The 22,546-nt window shown below is 40.5% G+C and overlaps 1 protein-coding gene across 2 annotated transcripts; it reads right to left on the bottom strand.

The window, feature by feature from the left end:
• Positions 1 to 223: 223 nt before the first annotated feature.
• On the bottom strand, positions 224 to 19,907 carry GTF3C2 (general transcription factor IIIC subunit 2). Of its 2 annotated transcripts, none has more exons than XM_014073302.2 (19): positions 19,800 to 19,907; positions 16,024 to 16,427; positions 14,911 to 15,283; positions 14,132 to 14,411; positions 13,700 to 13,794; positions 12,208 to 12,285; positions 11,511 to 11,609; positions 10,934 to 11,161; positions 10,329 to 10,440; positions 9,155 to 9,272; positions 6,925 to 6,956; positions 6,109 to 6,238; positions 5,862 to 6,006; positions 5,419 to 5,580; positions 3,686 to 3,773; positions 3,454 to 3,582; positions 2,332 to 2,478; positions 1,790 to 1,894; positions 224 to 1,585 (listed from the first exon to the last, which is right to left on the bottom strand). In XM_014073302.2, the coding sequence occupies exons 2-19, from the start codon at positions 16,367 to 16,369 to the stop codon at positions 1,370 to 1,372; spliced, it is 2,883 nt and encodes a 960-aa protein (XP_013928777.2). In that variant the 5' UTR covers positions 16,370 to 16,427; positions 19,800 to 19,907; the 3' UTR covers positions 224 to 1,369. The 2 variants fall into 2 exon arrangements, with proteins under 2 accessions (XP_013928777.2, XP_013928778.2); XM_014073303.2 differs by having other exon boundaries at positions 14,911 to 15,280.
• Positions 19,908 to 22,546: the final 2,639 nt, after the last annotated feature.

The raw sequence follows: 22,546 nt of genomic DNA, 5'->3' as shown, positions 1-22,546 counted from the left end.
AGGGGTTGAAGGAAAGGGGATGGTCAAACAAACCCTAAAGAGCTGAGGTTTTGACTCAAAGGTCTTAAAACAGCTTGTGTGAACATATTCTATTGCTGACTTGTCTCTTTATGCTAGCTAGAGTTAACAACTTGTTTGATACTAGAACTGTAACAGGTAAGATGGTAAAGCAGAGTGAGAAGATCCATATCACGTGAGTTGGCAAAGATGAGATTTTCCAGAATTTAGTGGTGGTAGGGGAAAGAGATCAATTTTATTAAATACTCAGGAGATCAAATAGTCTTTTTACTCAGTTTTCCACAAGAGTGAAAATTATGGGAGACCACTAAAAGTTGCAGCCTAGTTGGAGAGTCTCTATACAATCTATGAATACCTGCTTTGTTGTTTGAAAGAAATCCTTGGTGTTGACAGCTGATGGAGGAATGTGAGTAGCACTTGTCATGGAAGACAGATTAGGACATGGATTGAGTCTTGTCCAAGATCTCCTTTGAAACAATACACTACAAACGTGCAATTTACCACGATAAAGGAAATGGTACAAATTTACTCTTTAAAACTAAAACAGATTCCTAAGAGAGTAACTCAAATGCACTACTTAACTTATTTTGAAGACAAAGATGCACATAGGCTTATCAATCGCACTTATGTTACCTAGTTAGGTAATGAAACATCTGCAAGCAAGCAACCCAAGCTCAGAGAGCACCAAGGACTCCTTAGGCTTACTTCCTTATTTATCACCAAGGGAGGAAAGGGGCATCTGAAGCCCTTTCCAAAGAAAGAAAGCACTTTTACAAATCAAAACACATTTTAATAATGGTCAAGACAACAAAATGGCTCAATATGAGCAAAATTATTGTCATCAACAAGACTGCGAGAAGCAAGATGAGCAATGGGGCAATAAGGTCTTGTTGATGCTTTAAAATCAGAGCAGATCTAGGTTTCAGGAGAATCTCCAGATCTATGCAGGAAGAATATGAGATACTATTCCACCAAACTAGCTAGAGGGAGATCAAATCCCTCTTTACTTCTGAACTTTGTGCCATGCAAGAGAATCTCAGGAGAGCTCAAAGAAGTATTACCACATGGCAGAGATACAGCAGGATGGACTATTCCTCGTCACTGCCTTTTCTCCCACAACAGGAGTTGACTTCCAGTGCTGTTAGAAGCTCCAGTATGTGCAATTCATCTGGCCAAACTCTTGTCTTTGTCATTCTCTTCAGCTTATCTGTTTCAATACAGTCAACATCCTCTTTCTTTTCATGTTTGGTTGTGTTCTGTGTATTCTGATAATTCCAGGATTCTCACAAAAGGCCTTCAATGTGTCAGCCATGTATGCTGATGCCCCAAATTGAGCTGCCCTGGGTGATATTCAGCTGACAGCACTGTGCACCTCAGATGAGATGGTTGTGGGGCAGTCAAATTGTCTCTCTGAATCAAACATGGAATTAAAATGGGCCTGACAGTCAAGGAGAAGCTTGTGGCTGCGGGGGAAAAGCAATGCCTGAACACAGTGAAGTCGCACAAGGCCAGACTGACCACCAGACGCTATCCAACTATGGCTGTCAAGGTTTGGGCTGAAGCGTACCTGCCAAGAGAGGAAACAGAAGGATGATGATGACATTAACCATTCACCCACCCATCTCCATCCAGATATATCTCCCTCACAAATCCATGAAGCTTCAGAGAGGATGGGGGAACCACAGTTCGACACAAAGGAAGAGATACTGTGAAGTAGCATTTGTTTTTCTTTCCTCTCGAGTTGTACAGACTTTTTTCCTTTTATGTTTACCTTATGTACAGTCTCAAGCTGCATCTGGCCCAGGACAGCTCCTTCTTTTAATTCTTTTGGCATGCGTTTCAGGGGCTTCTGCCTAAAGAGGCTCTTGAAAGATGTCTACGAAAGACAGGGAAAATAAGAATTAATAGCAGGCCTGGGTAGATCAAGAAAATGAAGCGCATCATCCATTAAGGCTTTTTTGATTACAGTTGTCAAGTAGTGATTGATTGGCTTGGGATGGAGCCTTATCACTCTGAAACACACCACAGAATGGGTGGGCCTGATACATTCAACGCTACATAGAAATTGGGAGTGGGAACCCTGCATCTTGACGTTAGTACAGGGAGGAGAGTAGAATCATTATAACCACAGTTTCTGCTGCCTTTGTTAGCATACAATATATTCAGTGCCAGATCCACATCAATAGCTATCTTTGGTCTGATAGATAAAGGGTCCTGCCTGGAATATTTATGAAGCTGAAATGGGCGCCCGTGTTCCAAGGTTGTAATTGCTATTCTTCTAGAACCAGAATTCTGCTATTTCCAAGCCCTCACCAAATCAGCATCCTGGAAGAGAATGACATTCTGGGCCACCGATTCACTGCATGTTTTGCCCACTGCCTGTGGCTTCTCATAGGCTGTTGCCTCTGTTGCGATCTTGTTAAGTGGGTCATTTGGCTGTACAACTGCTTTGCAGATGAGCTGAAGGTACAAAGGGAAATAAGTGTTAAGGATAAGAAGACAATGGCCTCGGAGATAAGAAATGTTGCATTCCAGTCAATGGTTTAACACAGAGGACAAGTGCAATGATGATTAAGAAGCAGCGATACAAAGCTTAAACCTAGATACTGAACAGCTGAAGGAATTGATCTGACCCAAACTTTCAGAAACCTCTTTGCTACTGTGACTGAAGTTCTCATTGTCATTAAATTCAGGGAAGGGTTGATGGGGGTTTTTTTTGGCCTCATTCATATGCATTAATTTGTTTTCCCGTGTCTCAAAGGCCATACAACTCTAATATTTGTGATTTGGAGTACAGAACCGAACTTCTTCACATCCCCAAATTATGTGCCCTTAATTTTCTCAGGAAACTAAGGTAAGGTAAAGGTTCCCCTTGCACATATGCGCTAGTCATTCCTGACTCTAGGGGGGCAGTGCTCATCTCTGTTTCAAAGCCAAAGAGCCAGAGCTGTCCGAAGACGTCTCTGTGATCATGTGGCTGACATGACTATTTTTCTACTTGCATTTTTACATGCTTTTGAACTGCTAGGTTGGCAGAAGCTGGGACAAGTAACGCGAGCTCACTCCGTTAAGCGACGCTAGGGATTCAAACCACTGAACTGCTGACCTTTCTGATCGACAAGCTCAGCGTCTTAGCCACTGAGCCATCGTGTCCCTTTCAGGAAACTAAATACCCACACTATTAATACTAACCAAGACATTTCTGTTTTCTTTTCAATAAGAGAATATGCTTCCACCCAAACAATGTGCTGGAATGTCTCCTGGAAGACATTCCTCCCTTTGCACAACTGGCTACAGTTAATGCATCAATAAGCTTCCCTTTCCTCCACTCAGATCTGTCCAAAGAGTTGACAGAGGGGTCGATTCTTGTTTTCTGCCCTGTTTGGTTGGAGATGAAGCTTGTGGCCCTCCCATAGCCTTCCCAGCAAAACCTACAAATCGACGGTCTGATGGCCGTTTGACATTTTGTGGGTTGATTGAGAGATCAGGCATCACTGCAGCCACCAATTCCCCTGCGATATCACCAGCAGCCACTGTGTTCAGCCAGTCAGATCCAGATATGCTCTGCAAAAGAGATAGAATCATGAGCCTCATTTCCACCTTTCAATGCCCTTGGGATAGGTCATACGCTAGCCCCTCCTCCTTTACTTGGGGATGTATAACTTACCCATACGGTGCCTTTGCGAGGGAGCACAAAATAGGCTCGAAAGTCACGATAACCAGCATCCAAATAGTGGATACCACCTAATCCGTACCTGCAATGTAGAAATGTAAGAAAAATGCATGACACCGGGATATATTTCCAAGTTAATGTAGCACAAACTCTGACACTTGCAATAAAGAGCAGCATCAACATTGGCACAGACGGTCATGCAGCATTTTAGGAAACAATACTACCAATTGATCTGCAATGTAAGATTCCTAAATGAGAAATATGATTGGCAAAGTGGAAAAATTGTGTTTGTCCAGTTCTCTGGATTCGCTGCTTCCTCTATTGCTACTTAGAACATTTCTTGTAAACGAATCCTGGTCAGTTGAGAGATCTGAACGTCTAGAATCTCAATTTCAGATACTTAATATTTGAAAACCCATTACAGTCTCATCTCACTCCTGGTTACTGGTCCGCTGCTCAGAATCTTTCCTGCCACAATTAATAAATGCATGATATATAATTTAACTTAGACCTTGACATTTAAGATGTGTCCCAAAATAGTTTAAAGGACCAGGTGAATTGCTACTGTGATAGGTAAATCTATTCTGCATTATTTAGCAAATGGCCCAAGGCCCTCATAGTTTCCAAGTTATGAGCCCAAATCAAGTTGGCATATAGAAAAATAACAAAGTGTTACAAGCTAGAGTGTACTCTAGACATTAGAGTAGTGGATGTTGAGTTGGAAGATTTTTCAAGTCACCTTTTCTGGGGAAATCACATTTTGTGAGAACAGAGCAGCTATTTACCATATCAGAGAAGATCTGAAAGTCAATAAGCAATAGCAATAGCAATAGCAATAGCAGTGGACTTATATACCGCTTCATAGGCCTTTCAGGCCTCTCTAAGCGGTTTACAGAGAGTCAGCATATTGCCCCCAACAATCTGGGTCCTCATTTTACCCACCTCGGAAGGATGGAAGGCTGAGTCAACCCTGAGCCGGTGAGATTTGAACCGCTGACCTGCTGATCTAGCAGTAGCCTGCAGTGCTGCATTTAACCACTGCGCCACCTTGGCTCTAATAAGTTGTCATATTTCCTAAGAATGTGCCAGGTTCTACAGTAAACATGGTAAACATCTGTATGTACCAAGAAATCAAGGCCAATGTCATATAAATCAGTTCTAAAGTGAAGCATTTAATTTTCTTCTAAGTGAAATATAAATAGAGTGGGATGTTATTATTCAAATAGTCAAGAGAAAAAGAACTGCAAGAAGTTAGGATGAGAAAGACTCAGGGTCTGGTTGAGAGAAAGCCAGGATGGTTTGATAGGACAGGTCATCCGGATCCAGCAATGACTGATCCTTTGGCAAAACAGGGTGATATTTCAGATTGTTCTGCAAATGGATCAAAGGCTAATTTAGAACTGAAAATGGCAATGAATTAAACAAGCCATGACCCTTTATTGAATCTTGATTTGACTTAAAATAGTAAAAGAGGTGGGACACATGATTTGGTTAATGCGGATTTTTAAAAAATTGCTCGCATATCTTTTTAAAGGCTTCGGGAACTGATTGGTAATTTTCTCTACTCTTTCTTTGTCCTCAAGGAACCCAAACTGTGTTAAGTCCATTTTTCTGATACTCTGTGCAGAAGCAAATTCACGTCAACTTTAGTAACAAGGCAAATTGGAATTGGAGTACTTAACAGTTAGTCCATTATTTTAAGAATAACAGGGTATACACACACTCACGAGGCATAGCAGCTATCTTGTGCAACTGTGATCCCACTGTAGGGTAGCAGCCAGGCAATCTCTGTGCTCAAGTAACGCTTGATACTGTTGATAGGTTCATGCAGTCGGCGCAAGTCCCAAAATTTGATTTTGCGATCATTGCCTGTAGTCACCATGAAATTGCTAGGAATAAAACAGGCAGGCCAGAGCTCACTGGCAGAACACATTTGACAGAGAAGTCCCAGATCCCTGGCAGAAATATCCGTCAAACTACCCCAAGTAAATGCCTTGGCCCAAGACTGTGACCCAACGACAAACAGCATGTACAATGGGACAGTTGTCTGGTCCAATCTGCATCCATAAATTTTGTGGGGATGGGAGAAGGAAAAAAAACATGCCCAGGATGGCCAGAAAGGATGAGAGACTAGTTCTCATCAGTCAGTGATATTTCACATCCTTCCCACCTGTTTGCTTTGCACCACTGGATGTTGCTCACAGCATGGTCATGGGCCAGGAAGCAACGGAATGGATACAGTTTGAGGGAGCCATCAGGCTGGCATACTCTTTGTAACAGAGACTTGGTGAGCAGATTCCAGAGAGCCACTGTACCTGAGGAGATGGGATTACAGGCATTATGCTAGATTTGTGAACCAATATAATTCTTCCCCAATTTCTCTAGGTTTATTCCATTCCAAGGATTTTTTTTCTTACCATCATAGAAACCTGCAGCCAAATGCTCATGAGGCTTGGTTGGCATCCAGGCCAAGCTGAAACATTGCCCACATTCAGAGGAATTCCCAGCCTGAATGGAGCCTACCTGCAAAGTGGCCACATACTGGACCTGTAGAGAACAAGATAGTGCTAATATTAAGAAAAGACAATAATGGAGGAGCCTATGCCATGGTAAAGAGCCCAGGTGGCGCAGTGGTTAGAGTGAGGCTACTTCAGCTGATTGCTAGCTGCAGTTTAGCAGTTCAAATCTTACCGGCTAAAGGTTGACTCAGCCTTCCATCCTTCCGAGGTGTGTAAAATGAGGACCAGATTGTTGGGGAAAATATGCTGATACTGTAAACCGCTTAGAGAGGGCAGTAAAAGCACCATGAAGCGGTATGTAAGTCTAAGTGCTATTGCTAAATCATTTACTCTAGATGCATAAGGTTCCATAACTAATTTCACACATCTGATATTCAATGTTACAAGTAATGGGGGGAAACACCTATTTGGCTTATCTGGTCTTATAGAATCACTGCCAATCAGGATAAATAAAGTTGATAGATTTCAAAAAAGGCAGAAAGTGGGTTATAGCAGTATCTTACATTAACTTCTTGAATGGGCTGGGAGAATGAAAATGAGCTATTTTTAGAGCATCTTTTTTTAAAGTATTTATATAAGTAATGAGAAAGGATTCAGATCTGGGAAGCCTTCAAAATTGCCTTGACAAATGGGAATCTGAAGGATCCATCTTGGAACTCAATATATACCCTGGTTTTAAATGACCCCCAACCCCAAGGAAATAATAGAAGATACCTTGCAGATGACATGCCGAGGGGAAGGTCCACCTAGAAGAGAGGACAATCATATTGTAGCAGAAATACCTATACCTCATTCTACATTTTCTCTTTGAATATAATTAGACAAGGGGAAATATCCACGGGAAAAGGTGGGGGAGAAGGGGAAAATTAAACAGATGCTTTGGGCACGAAAAACCAGATTCAGCTTTGCTATGCTGTAACCACTTGGCTTTAGTAAAGTGATAGAGTCGAGAGTCTTTCTTTCTAACAGACCAAGTTGGGACAGCTGACAGTGCTACTCACAACTCAACTTACAGAAAACTTACACACAATCTTGGAACCATTATTCCTCCTAAATTCTGACTTGCAAAGTTAAAAGTATAATAGTTCCTTAAATATAAACCTATCAAGGCATCAATGTAAATTAACAAGATCTCTCAATTAAACTAATCCAATAGAGTAGCTAATACTGTTTATAAGGCAGTTTCCACAGAAAAAGCTTGGTTCCAAATAATCAATCATTCCTGGGCTTTAGCAAAACTGTCAAGACCGGTAGCACAGAAGGATGGTGTGCTTTGATTGAAGGTGGCTTGCAAGGCCATGATTTTTGTGTGTCTGTGGGATGTTCAGTGATATGGTTTTGATATTTATTAAGAATATTTAGGTTTTTCTTGTGTTTTTAATTAGAAGATATACTAGTTTTGTTACTGAAGGCCCAGCTGTACACTAAATGATTTTTCAATGAGGGTAATTTGCTTAAAGTACAGTAAAAGTAATGAGGCTGCTACTAAAATATTTTGGAGAATCATGGTGCAGAATGCCACAATTTTATTACTGAATGGAACACACAGAATCATATTACACATATTATCTGATAATTGTTCTTATTGTCTATTTGACTTCAAGCCTACTTCAAAATAGTACTGGCCCAGAATTTTGATAAAATACTATTCTGATGTAGTCATGCAGAGATTTTGAGGAAGGGGGGGGGGGGAATGCCCAGGGCATGGTTGATAGGCAGCATCTGAGAGGGCAAGAGCTTTGTGTTGTGGTGCCCTCACTATAAGGCAAGCATCCTCCAGAGTTCAAATAAAAGCTAAGGTTTGTTTCAATGTGTTTTGCCACAGATAAGGAGTTGTTCATATAGAGTTGTATAGATTTTTTAAAAATCACTGCTGTTCTGAATCTCTACTTTAATTCTGTAAAACCAGTTTTGTTTTTTTAATGAAAAATAGTAAACAAATAAATTAGTACTGATTTATTACTACTAATAAATGAGTATGTCAGTCAGTTGGTTCATTTTTAGAATTTATTTTTACTAATCGCAGGGACAAATGGAAAAGTAGGTTAGTAAAACACAATGACTGTGTGTTTCTTTCAACATAATCTGATACCAAGGAATGGAAGAAAAGGAGTCCAAACTCGACTCTCTTGGGACTAATTTTCCACTATCATCTTTGAAAAGGTCAGTGCTGCACACCCAGTCCTCATGATCATCAATCATTCTTGCAGACAGATGTAATTACAAGCACCATTAATTTATATGGTTGACTAAGCACACAGCTTGCACACCCTGCACCAGGCCCCAAAATGCATGTATCTGGACATGGAGTAGCTTTTGTTGCCCATATAGCTCCCTGCACTGCATGCACGCAAGAACAGAAATGACCATACATCTTCTCGGGAAGAACAAAAGCTAAATTAGAACATTGTTTCAACAAAGCTGTAAAGATTCTTTCAACAAAAAGGTCTGATTTTGTGAAAGAACAAAATCATAATTAGAAACCCACAACTTTAACTTAGCATGTTGAGATAATGTGAAATGTGAAAAGATATATTTATTATTATCAGATAATGTTGCACTTCAGATAAAGCCTGCAAATCTCCTCATGATCATTTGAAGAAAAGCATGTAGCTTTTCTTAAATGGTTTTAGCTCTGTATTTCCTTGGACTAAAATTTGAATGAGTTCTCTAGGCAGAGTGCTAGTTGTATGAAAATAAAGACTTTATGCGTAGCACATGTATATTTTGTAAGGCACCACAGAGAACCATCTCTCTCATAATTTATGGTAGGACAAAGCCTCTCATAATAATTAATGCTAACTCTTTTTCCCATTGTTTTATAGAATACGTGATCTTTCTAACAGTACCCCTCCTTTCCTGTTTGGGTGAGACAACCTGAACAGACAACATCCAACAATGCAGATACCTGCCTGTCTTCTTCCCATTTTTTAGCTATTCCTACCTGTTACCTGTGTTCTTCGGTAGGCATTCAAGTCTTCCACATGGGGAAGGCTGTACAGCAACACTTTGCCACTAGAAAAGGCTACAGCCAGTAGTCCCAGCCGACTCATGTGAGGGAGCTGCACAGGATATAAACCAAAATGAAAGGTAATTATATTTCATGTCCCATTTGGAAAGCTTCCATTTCCACCAGCCACAAATATGAAAGAACTGAATTGAAGAGTGATTTAAGTGCAAGCTTCCACTTTAAAGCATCTGACAGACAGATTGACAGGCAGCTAAGAGGATTTCAATGATTCCCTCATCAATAGGTTCTATCATTAGGATGTTTTATGTAACATTCAACAAAAAGCTTCCTTCATATAACATAAGACTACCTGTATCCTCAGGCTTGGACAATAGAGAACATGTCATATCCTGCTTCTGAGTGACATTCCTTCAACTTCTTGGGCAAAGAATATAAACTCTGTTAAATTGCAGTGTAATTTTCAGCTTGATTCTTTAATTTATCAAGATCTTTTTGAACTTTGCTTTTGTTTTTCTGTGAAATTACCCGTTAACGTCTATTGTATCTCACCCTGTTTTGTATCATCTGTGAATTTGATAATAACTTTGACAGAAAGAGAATGCTTAATAAAAATGTTGAAGATAAAAACACTATCACATGACCCTGTCATCGTGACCCGTTAAAACCACGGTAGACAAAAGCGCGCTCGCCGAAAGCGCGTACCTGACGTCATCAGCAGCGCGACGAAAAAAAATAAAAATAAATTAAATTGAAATTAAAATTAAATTAAAGCAAGCCGATTCACATAAAGGTAAGGGTTAGGGTTAGGTTTAGGGTTACGTTAAGCGTTAGGGTTAGGTTTAGCGTTAGGTTAAGGGTTAGCGTTAGGTTTAGCGTTAGGTTAAGGGTTAGGTTTAGGGTTAGGTTAAGGGTTAGATTTGGGGGGGTTAGGGTAAGGTTTTCGCTTTAATTTTAAATTTACCGCTCAGCGCGATGTTTTCGTCGCGCTGTGATGACGTCACATACGAGCTTTCGTCGAGCGCGCTTTTGTCTACCGCGGTTTTGTGGTGGAACCCCCTGTCATAGACACTAACCCTGCCATATACACTGAATATCTAAAATCCATGCAAACCTTTGGCTCAAACAATCTCTTGGCTCCAATTCTCACCTTGCGCTGAGTGATAGGGGATTCCCAAGCTCCACTGGGACAAAATTTCATGTCCCAAATACAACCATGATCAGTGGCAATTGCATATGCAAGTCCTGGCTTGGTAACACACCTGGGAAAAAGAATGCAGGGGAAAAAAATATTCAAAGCTTTTTGAGTCATGCCATTCCCCCATGTCCTAGTAAATGCACAATTCTTTTGCATATTTCCCAGTGCAGAAGATACAAGGACCTTTGAAGATTAGGCTGAAAGGATAATTAAGAGTAGATTCTTCTGCACTTTGGTTCTTCCTGGTTTATTATGTGTCTTGCTCCTTCTTGTACTCTCTCATACCGCAAATATAACATATCTGAGACACAGAAAAACGGCTCTACAGGAAGCAATGTATCTAATACAGCTGTTCTCTGCCCATAAAACCCTAGTTCAGGAAACTCCCTAATGATGTGCCCCAATTTAATTGGTAGAGATGTTGGAATCTGAGTTAATTCAGCCACAATTCCTACGGCACTGTTTAATCCTCAGCTACAATGCAGGAGGCAAGAGTTCCATAGGAATGAAACAAAACTATGTTTTTATAACAAACACAAAGTTTGCTTATAACTCACCCTTTGTCTTCCTGGATAGGTCCAAGCTCCCAGAGCTGAAGCAGAGCTGGTCCTGTATGGATTTGTGACAAAGAATGCTGACCGTTCATAGTGGGATTGCAGTAGATAGCCACATACTGGGATGCCACAGAGCCTTCCGGGGTTGGGCACCACTCCAAAGCCCAGACAGGACCCCCGACAAAGAAAGTCATGTCTAAGCGGTCATCATGAGGTTGTAAGGCATTAAACCTGCCAGGTAGGAAAAGAAAGGAACCATTGCATAATACCTGACCTTGTATTCAGCATCTAACATAAAATTTATTGGATAGTTTGGAAAGGAAAAAAAACATCATATTGCTCAGACCATATAGAGATGGTAACATTCTTCAGTGAGGATGGAATAAAGACTTAGTATTGATGTAAAGTAAGCATGGGAAATCTCAGGTTCTCAGGTACCCCATCCATCTTATGGAGCTTCAAAGTAAGGTTCGCCCCACTTAACTGCCCGCTAGCAGTCATTTCCCCAGAGATTTCCTAAATGTAGTATTTCCCATGAGCTTTTCCTCATGGGCAAAACTAGTTGCACAAGCACACACACCTGTTAATCCGGTAGAAGATACTGCTTTCTTGCAAACCTTCCCTCTTGATAGAGAAGAGTGGGGACTTGGTCTCAGCTGGAAGGAATTTATCTGCTTCACTTTGGAAGGTGGAAGAGAACAGAATGGGAGCTCATCTGGTGTTCACTTTGTTACAAGAAATCATTAGCATGTAAATGCCTGAAAACAGACTAGGGTGCAAAGGAGGATACATAGAATCTTTCAGGTGGCAATATTCTTGATCTTGCCATGCTATCTTACACGCTATGCTGCATTGATGTAGAGCACGGGTGTCAAACCCACAGCGTCACGTGATGTTTCATGTTTTCCCTCTTTGTGGAGCTGGGGTGGGCGTGGCATGTGCATGACACACCCACCCCCAGGCCGCCAATTTGACACCCCTGAAGTAGAGAAAATGACCACCAGTGGCCTCTCTCTTAAAAGCTTAAGGAATTACCAGGACTACAGCTCAGAATGGAAATGTAGGAAATGACAAGAGAGTCAAACCAAATATTCCCGGAGACAATGACAAAATGTTTCTGTATTATACCTAAGAATCTAAATGGACATATGAATGAAAACACTGGGAGTTGTGTCGACTTAAATGAGACTTTATCGTTTATAGGCATATGTGCCCTTTAATTATCTATCTGGTTCTAGGTATGTCACATTTTATTCTTTTGTCAGAAGGACACTCACCTCTCTGAGAGAAAAATCCACTTCTGGGCAGAGGGAATCCACTCTGGAAACTCCCAGTAGGAATGGTTCTGCTCACGTCTAAGGGACAAAGGAAGTACAACTGCATCACAGAAATGCAATTTATATAACAGGAATCAGTATAACAACAGAACAGTACAACAACCGAGATGTCTGTGGTTTGATTGAATACTATAGTGGGCACAGCAAAATAAGAAAGCACACTCAATAAATACTGGATACACTGAATCTTTCGAACTTGCATCAATCTGAATGCTCAAAAATAGGAGTACTTTGGAACTTTCTTTCCAACTTATTTTGCCATAGCTACGTGAATGCAACTCTGCAACATTTATTTGGCATTGTCTAATCTTTGCCCATCTATCCAGGAAAGTGCCAAGAAGTTGCATCCTTCCCTGAAGGAACAGAGATCTCACAGAACCCAGTCCCTTCCAAGTATTCCAAGCATTCCTAAACAAAGCCAACACAGCCAAAACTATTATTTCTCTGTCTTGCACACATGCACTTTGTCATAAAAGTCTTCAGTCTTACAAATCAGGAACTGAATTGTCATATTTCTCTTTCTGAGATTTTTAAAACATGTCAAAATTAAAAGGAATTAAATTTTGGTCCTGGTGACCGACCCAGACTGGATCTTAAAAAGAATTAGCTTGATTTTTTTCTTGGATTTCTCTTCAAGACCCTTCGTTATCTTCATATCCATTTAAACGAGGATACACTATAGACCAGTAGCGGGTTCCGGATCTCATCACAACTGGTATGCTGTGATGGGGCAGGCCGGCCTCATTGGGCATGCACGCACGCCACCGTCCAGCGACACTCAGCTCCTTGGCGCAGGTTGCACAGGCGCTGCACGCTGTGCGCGCAGGTGCAATTGGCCCGTTTGCATCAAAAAGCGGTAATGAATGCGGGCGGGCGGATAGGCCAAATGAGCTACTGTTCCGGTATGGTGGCCGCTGCTCCCAGCTACCATCGGTATTCCCATACCAGGCCATACTGCCTGGAACCCACCACTGCTTTAGACTCTATGTTCAATTTTGATCACAGACTAAATTCACCTTCAAAGAGATTTTTAAACCATTACCATCCTTGGTCAAACTTGGCTCAACATTTTTATTTCCTCAAAGAAGTAGCATCTCTTCAATCACTTAGGCAAAATATTTTTTCATGAACTAACCTGGTTCTCTTTTTAGCAAGGCAGCTAGGCTTGAACATCCAGAGGCCTCATTATCACTGCCCAATCCACACTCATTTAGACTTCACCTACAAGGTTTGATGATTGCTGGAGAGCCCATTCTTTAAAACAGTGACAGCAGGTACTAAAAATCAATCACTTGTACTTCAGCCAACCAGAACTAGTTGAAGCACTGAACTTTCGGGAAACAAAAGAATGCAGCAGAAACCTGCCTTTCCTCCCTCCAAACCCATTCCTTTCCTCAATTCTCCCAATCACTGAGGAAAGTTTAATACTCACACGTGGTGAGTGATGGAGAAAGACTTCCATATAGGGCCGATCATGGAATTGTACAAGCCACTGGGACCAAATTCTCGGCGCTGAGGTTTGGACCTCTATGGGGAAAAAAGAAAGTCAAAAACAGAAGCCCCAAAGCCCATCCTCCCAATTTCTGGCAACAAGAATCTCAGCCAACGGATTCCAAAAGACTAGGGCTTTTTCTTCAGGTGGTGTTCCCTCTAACACAGTGTTTCTCAACCTTGTCAACTTGAAGATGTCTGGACTTCAACTCCCAGAATCCCCCAGCCAGCATTCGCTGGCTGGGGTATTCTGGGAGTTGAAGTCCAGACATCTTCAAGTTGACAAGGTTGAGAAACACTGCTCTAACATACCACCAGGTGAAGTATTCAATCCCCCCAGAAATACAATGAAGCCATCTCAGGTTTGGGTTACCACTGGTTTGCATGAGCTGGACTCCTTCTCAGACTTCATAGCCTCATTCATCACTAGGTCATAATGCTCTTCTTCCTCTTCCTCCTGCAGAAAAGTTTCTACTGAGGGGACAAAGTCCACGTCTTCCTCATTTTCCAACTTCTGTTCTTTTGGCTTGCGGCCTCGTCGTTTCTTACTGGGCTCCTCAGTTCTAGGGGTATCCTTTGGGGTTTCATTGCAAGGAGGAGCCTGGTATGCAGATGTCAATTCTTCAGCCAGTTCCTGTAGGTACAGAAGGGCTCTTGGAAAGAGAAAGGGAAGAGAACGTAAGTTCATAACTTGAGTTGTGGTTAAGAATCGGCTCCATTCTAATGCCTTAAGGACAGGAACAGTTATAATCTTAATTGCCAAATCTCCAAAAGAACAGTGGTGGGTAGGTCAGAATGATAGGCATCAAGCTCCTTGGCATAACAAAGTCACTTATTCAGTACCTCTTATAAGTACCCAAAAGAGGAAAAATTCTTCAGTTGACAATTTTATTGCTGAATTTGACAATAGAGGCGGTGGGGGTTTACAATGCTGATTGCCCTCTCATTGTTTTATATATTTGGATTTAATAATTATCTGATTAACGTTTATGATACTAATTACAATTAGTATAATTTGTTATAACTACTGATACGTTCCAGCAGGGTTGTTTTTTAAAGAAAAGCAAGCTAGTTATTTCCACCCTAAAATAACTGTATAACACACGTACTTTACCCAGCAGAATTCAGGGATAGGTTCTTTCCCTCACTTACGCTTTAGCTGCACGGCGCTTTGGTCGTCCACCAGGCATGGTCTCAAGAGAATCAAGGTCCTCGTTGCTAGACAGAGACCTCTGTTGACAAAGGGACTCTGACGACTGATTGTCCAGTCCTTGAGCTAGCCTCAGCAACAAGAGCTCTTGTTTGGACTTGCGTCCTCGCTTCTTTGGCACTTTAAGAGGAAGAGAGGAGCCATTCTCAGATGGCCCGGGGCCTTCGCTTGGTCCCTTGGGAATGGAATCTTTGCGGACAGAGACTTTCTTTCGGGGTTTCCGCCCACGGGAATGCTTCTTTATGGCTGGGATAGCTGATGGAACCTCTTTGGAAAGAGTGGAAACTGGAACTGGGGAAGGACATGATTCATCTGCTTGGAAAGAAGAAAGAAAGAAAGAAAGAAAGAAAGAAAGAAAGAAAGAAAGAAAGAAAGAAAGAAAGAAAGAAAGAAAGAAAGAAAGAGAAAGAAAGAAAGAAAGAAAGGTCTTAGATGTCGTCCTATGCTGAAGATACAATGGGCCAGCTTGAAACACAACTTAATTGTTATTATCCTCTATTTCTTAAGCAGGAAGACCAACTGCAAAATCCTGCAACTGCTTCCAGATCATCCTGCACCCCGACGTACTCCTTGGCTATATTCCATACTTCAAAATTTTTGCCTCTGCAGTCTCCAAATCACCTTAAGAGCCTGGTGAGCTCAGTTCCACAGACTCTTTCTTTCATTCTAATGGGCCAAAGCGCGTTTGAAGACACTGGAAGATATCTAAGCTTTCTTGATTCTTCGCAGACTAGATTTCTATTTAGATTTCCTCTAGCTCTGAGGTATGTAAACCATTGACAAATGAGATGTGGTACGTTCATTTCCATTCAGTGAAATGGAAATTAAGGCTCTAATGTCCTCAATGTCATTGGCTGGTGCTATGGCTTGCCCATTCCCCATCAACCCTTACTTTATATCTAATGAGGTTCCCAATACCAAGAAGTGGTTTCTTTACTATGCAGAAAGAAAACAGAAAGGAAAAAAATATGAGTTGTTTTATTTTGCATTTACCTAAGAGTGTCATATAACACTTCCCAAGACAATGGCAACCAAAAATGCATCTGAAAACATACCAAGCATTTCCACGTGACTGATCTCTCCTTCTTCTCTCATCAGCTGCTTAGGAAGCAGTTGTTCTTCCACGTCTTCTAGATATCTTTTCTTGTAGCAAGAGCTTTGCTGCTCTGGCCACTCTTCTTGAAGACAGGTTTCCACGCCAGAAGCAACTGCTGGGTCTGTGTTGCTTAAACCTATATCTGCTGAAGCCAATCCTTCCACTACTGTATTATTCTGCCCATCCCAGTGAGGTTTTCTCAAGCAAGGTGCTGTGCACAGAGTCTGACTGATACTTCCATCATGTTGGTCTATGGCTTCCCTCACTATTCCCATGTCACAACTTGGTGTGAGACAAGGTTCCATGAAGACACCACAGCTCCTCAGACAGGTGCCACTTTTTTCATCTTGCACATCACTTGGCCTGCAAAAAAAAATAGGATGAAAAAAGCAAAACAAAAAACAGACAAGGGAAATCCTTGTTACTCATGTGAACATTAAAAAAATTGCAGCGCCCTCAAAACCAGTAGCAAAAATAGCTAAAAGTAGAACAGAATCTCATCTGAAACTTAATAAACATCTCAATTAATAAGAACATCATAAGGGAAAATAATATGCAAGTTGACAATGATTCAATTCATGTAATAAAAAAAGCCCTGCTGCTGTGGCCTAGAGGTGGAGCTCTTGCCTCCCAATCATAAGGTTGTCAGTTCAATTCTAGGTAGAGGCAGATGTAGGGTCTCCTACTTAGGCAGAGTGTTGGACTAGATGACCTGCAAGGTCCCTTCCAACTCTGTTAATTTGTTAATATATTTTGGCAATTGGTACAAGGACAAAAGAAATGGAAGTAGTCTGATTTTCAAACCCTATGATAGAAATTGAGACAGCCATACAGTAGAGGTAAATTGTGGTTCCAATAACAAATAGTGTTTATTATTTTAAAATACCATAAATATAGTTATGGTGTTGAGTTCATAAAGATTTATGTTTATTATAGCATGTGTCAGAGTGTGGGGTTTTAGAAAATAGGATTAAATTCAGGATTATTGTTCTGGCTAAAAGCAGCATAGCAAAAGCACTGCATATTTTGTAGCTATATTATTTGTATAATTATATACTTTTAAAAGACTCAAAGTCAATAATCCCAGAATCATATTAGTTAAAACCAATAATGTAATGAAAACGGAACACTTCTAAACCATTGATTTAAATGAGAGAAGTTCAGTGTAATCAAGTAAAAGTAAATAAAACGGTCAATTATTCATTTTGAAACACACAGAAAATGGATCAGTTACATTTTTTCCTGTAAGGTGTTGGACAAAGATGAAACTGTCACCAAAAGGATTTACTCAGCATGTATTCAAGAAAAAAGCAAGATACCAACACTTGGTTGGTATCATATCTGCAAAACCTACATCATTTTTTTCCTTCCACAACCAGGCTGCTGTACAGCCTTAATAGCTACAATTAAACAATAATTCATAGAAGATGGAAGGATTAAAATATTTGATAGTTAATTGACTGAAAATAATAGAATAAAATGGACAAATGCAATGTTCTTCACCAATGAATAGAATGCCGCTATAGAACAATGGGTTGCCCAGCACACTCGTGAAAATTATTTTTAATTGTAGATGAACAAAAGCTACCAATGAATCCCCAATGTAGCATAGATTTCCCAAATTCAGTATCTAATAGTTCCACAATACTCTCCATTAACAAAACTCCAATTTACTTGTAGGTATTATACTTAAAAAACATTTAGGCTAACTCAAATAGTTTCAGAAAAGGGCAAAAAGAAAAGTAGGGAAGAAAGCCTGGGGAATTACCGTAGATACTTTAACCATGAAAAACAAGGGAGGGAATATAATACTGCTTTTCTACAAATGTAGCATAGAAGGTGATGATTATTTCTTTTATATTATCCCAAAAGCAGGCCATAGAATAACAGTTAAGTTATAAGAAGGCAGATTCTCATTGATTTTTTGGGGTGTGTGCGCGTGTGTGTTAGTTCCTAACAATAAAAGTAGCTTAACTGTGGAACTAATGACTAAAAGTGAGCTTTGTTTAGTTGAATCTGCTAAAGCATAAACTGATTAGCCTTTATCATAGGTGCTTTAATTTGGATTCTTGTGCTAAGCAAGGGGCTGGAGTTGATTATTTAAATCAGTCCTTCCAAATCAATGAAATCCAGGGTGTTGGAAGAGAAATGTAATGTACACTGTTATCAAATACAGGTATATGGTATTATATTATGCCATAATGAAAGACTGCGCTACTTGCCAAATGCTTTTAAAGCAAAGTTCAAGTGTTGCTTTCTACAGCTTGAAATAATTGTGAATCTATCTCCTTATAAGAACAGCAGAGGTATCTTAAAGATGTCCATACTTTCAGGGGCTCTTTATCAGATTTACTTGGTCTTCTCTTGAATTACTCTAAAGCTATGGAATGCATCTCTGTAGGAATCGTACTTGCTGTCAGTTTCTGTTTTCAGGTAAACAGCTAAGACTTTTGAGCAGGTTTTTCAATGAGTACTGCTAATAATTTAAATAGTTTTGATCAATGCATTGTTATAAATTGTTAACTGCTTGAATAACATGGATAAAAATGAGCTGAAATAACTGTAATATTAATTATATTATTTTATCAGAGTCTTTGCATACTCCAGGACAATACAATCCAGTAATAATGAAATTAAATATACATATTATTTAAAATTTGTAATTCTCTTCATAATTCAGTTGCAATTGGCCATCCTGAGGACAGCAGCTAAGAGTCTACTTCTAGCAAAGAGGAGTGAAATTGGGAAGAGTGTATGTTATTGATTGATCAGGGTTTTTATTTTATTTTATACATTTTAAAATAGACATTGTGGATGTTTTAACTATTCTGTATATCATGTACAAATTCAAGAGTCATATTAGGTGGCTCAGTGGCTAAGACACTAAGCTTGTCGTTCAGAATTCCTAGTACAGATCTCCAGCGTGAACAGGGGGTTGGACTAGATGACCTCCAAAATCCCTTCCAACTCTGTTACTGTTTACTATTGAGTGCAGTAAAACAGAAATGTAGTAAACAAAATGACGCGCCGGGCTTTTGTTAATAGTTTGAGGCTGCTGTTAAAAATCCCTGCTTTTACGTTAAAAGAGGCAGCTGCTTTTTCAAAAAAACAAAACAAAACAAAACAAAAAACCAACCCACACCATTTGATTTCTTTTCATTCGGCTTGAAAAATCTATGTGAAGCCACGTTTCAACAGTATTCTAAAATTTGCTGAACATTCTTACAATTCTGCTAGTTTCAAAATCTCTGGGCCATTGGCTTAATCCCCCGTGATTTCTGGCTTCTGCAATGTTTTAATGATGTTTTATAAGAGGACCTTTCAATCAGGATAATCTACAAGGCTTTAAAGTGAATAAAACGGAGGGGGAGCTGCCATCCGCTTGTAGTAGAGGGGAAAAAAGCACGAATTTAAATCATCAAAGGGCCGAGAAGCGTTCAATGCACAGCCGGGACTCGACCCAGATCTTTCCTCCACCCAAAGGAGGATATTCTTTTTTCTCCAGAGGCGGAAATTGAGTTTTCGCACTAAGAGGCGGGAAGCGGGGTGGGGGCTCCAGGGGAAGTGTGTCTTCTGGACTGTCTTTGTTCCCTTGTTTCACGCCCTGACGGCGGTTTCACGCCCTTACGGCGGTGACCACAAGGGACCGCATCGTGGGCAGCCACCCCTCCCCACAGTGACGAGCGAAAGGCTCTTGAAAGGTGGCCTGCCAGATGCAGGCGGGCTGAGCCTCACCTTGTTCTCCCCGCATGGAAACCGGTGTCTGGCCGGAGCAGCAAAGATGGCGGACGCTACAAGGATAATAGCGATGACCCGAAGTTCTGGCGTCACTTCCGGTACCTGGTCTTTCCCTCAGCTGGTGTCGAAAACGGTCAGTCTCCGCCCCCTGCCTGAACTCTAGAATCAAGAGAAAAAAATTGCGCCGCGATGTACTCTGGGAAATGCCGCTGTTCGGAATATTGGACGGCGCTAGGGCCCAGAAGAGGTTACAGTAACAGTAGTCTTTCGTGGGACGTTGCTGTCTCCTCTCTTAGTGATGGGTGTCATTATCTGTTGGCGGATGCTGCTTTGTTTTGCTCTCCTCCTATTGGCTTTGGTTTTCCAAGCATCAGGATTTCCTTCAGAAAATCCCTGCTTCTCCTTACCTGCCCAAAAGGTCTAAGTTTCAGCTTCCCAACTGTTCATTTAGAATAATGGATGGAAACTGACCAAGGAGAGATTCAACCTAGAAATAAGGAGGAACTTTCTGACAGTGAGAACAATCAACCAATGGAACAAAAGAAGTTGCCTTCGGAAGTTGTGGGGGCTTCATCACTTGAGACTTTCAAGAAGAGATTGGACTGCCATTTGTCAGAAATGGTGTAGGGTGTCCTGCTTGAGAGGGGGGGGGGGTCAGGTCCCTTCCAACTCTGTTAATCTTTAAATGTGTTGATTTATATGACCACTTTTCACACCTATGACTGTTGCAGCATCCCCATAGTCACGTTATCAAAATTCAAATGCTTGGCAGCTGGTTCATATTTATGACGGAGTGTCCTGGGGTCATGTGATCAGCTTTTGCGATCTTCTGAACAAGCAAAATCAATAGGAAACCCAGAGTCACTTAACCATGTTACTAACTTAAATGCAACGATTCACTTAACTGTGGCAACAAAAGTTGTAAAATGGGGCAAATTCAATAAATGTTTCACTTAGCAACATACATTTTGTGCTCAATTGCGGTCGTAACTTAAGGACTACACTAGATTTTTTGGGGGGGGGATTTCAAATATGAATTGTTAATGAATGGATGTCTGAATATTTTGTCTCACTCTTTTGAAAACCTGGATGAAGCAAATTATCTTGACAAAAATGGCATTGATCACTCCCTTAGATTTAAATCTGGGGATTTAAACCAGTGTGTTTCAAGCTTAGCTACTTTAACATGTTTAAAGATGTTTGTGGTGGCTTAAGCTAAGATCAAATAGGTAACAATCTAGGGATACCAAATTTTAGCACTGCTAAAATAATAAAAGGCTAATGAAGAACACAAGAAAAAAGAACTGTTGTCATATAACAATGGGTGCTAATGTAATTAAAATTACTGTGTAAATAGGGAGAAAATATCCAAGAAAACAAATTGCGCAGGACTAAAAAACGTGTAAAATTTAAAAGCTGAAAGAAAAAGAGGGTGCTTTAATGAAATTCCTAAAATTGGAAGATGAGTCAAATTATAGGGGATGCCAGAATATGGTTTTCCAGGGAGGCCAAACTATCTGGAACCTACTGTGGTGTGGATTCCCAGAATTCCCCAGCCAGAATTCCAGAAGATGAAGTCCACACATTTTAAGTTTTCAAATTTGAAAAACACTGGACTAAATTATACTGCATCCTGCTCTCCTCCCACCATTAGAATTCTCAACATCAGGGTCCTAGAGTTTGTGAGTGTTGAGCACACAAGGGATGTTATTTGGTACTTCTTTATTTGGGTCTAAATTACCTTAAAAACCTCTTTTAATTACATCTGCTCATCTTATAATATCAGATGAGGATTATGTCTTGGAAAATATTAGAAGGGTGAAAATTCTGGAACCTTTTCTGTGAGTCCTCTGATTCTTTAAAATAGCTTGATCCCTAAGCTCCAAATATTTCTCTCTCCCCCACCAAGCCCTATACCCTTTTGGAAAACACAAAGGATGTATTTTTGTTGAATGTAATTTTTACAATTAGCATCAGCTTTTAAACTGTTTTCTTCTGTTGTCTGCAGCTTTTGATTTTTAATGGTATACCTAGAGTATTGAATGTGGTGGATACAAGTTGTGCAATAAATAATATTTAGAGGTTAGAATCAGTGGTGGGATTCAAAACTTTTCACTACCGGGTCTGTGGGCATGGCTTGGTGGGTCTGATGTGGTTTGGTGGGCGTGGCAGGGGAAAGATACTGTAAAATCTTCATTCCCTCTCCACTCCAGGGGAAGGTTACTGAAAAATCCCCATTTCCTCCCAATCAGCTGGGAGTCGGGAGGCAGAGAATAGATGGGGATGGGGCCAGTCAGAGGTGGTATTTACTGGTTCTCCAAATTACTCAAAATTTCTGCTATCGGTTCTCCAGAACTGGTCAGAACCTGCTGAATACCACCTCTGGTCAGAATGCTAGGCCATGTTAGGCTAGTTCCTTTATTCATAATTGTTGGGCATTTTCATGACCAAACTCTTTCTGCACAATTATTGCTCCACCTGTAACAATATCCCAGTGTCATTTTACCCACATTAGGGAGAGCAGTGGGGAAAATAAATAGAAATAAATAAATCAAACTCTTTGATACCTTGCTCTAAAGCTGCTTTCCCCCTTCAAATACCAACAGCAATATTTTAGGAATTTTGGAAACTTTAATCTCCAAACATCTATTAACAAAAGTGTAAGAAATATTTTAAATATGATTCCCTTCATGACAGGTACCTCTAGGGTGGCTAGAATGAGGCACCAAGTAACATCCTATGTA

This window comes from Thamnophis sirtalis, unplaced genomic scaffold (assembly GCF_051295495.1).
Source record: "Thamnophis sirtalis isolate CommonGarterSnake01/CBP01778 unplaced genomic scaffold, rThaSir2_p1.2 scaffold_6, whole genome shotgun sequence".
In the NCBI taxonomy this organism is placed as follows: Eukaryota; Metazoa; Chordata; class Lepidosauria; order Squamata; family Natricidae; genus Thamnophis; species Thamnophis sirtalis.
This window is presented reverse-complemented; position numbering and strand designations above follow the sequence as displayed.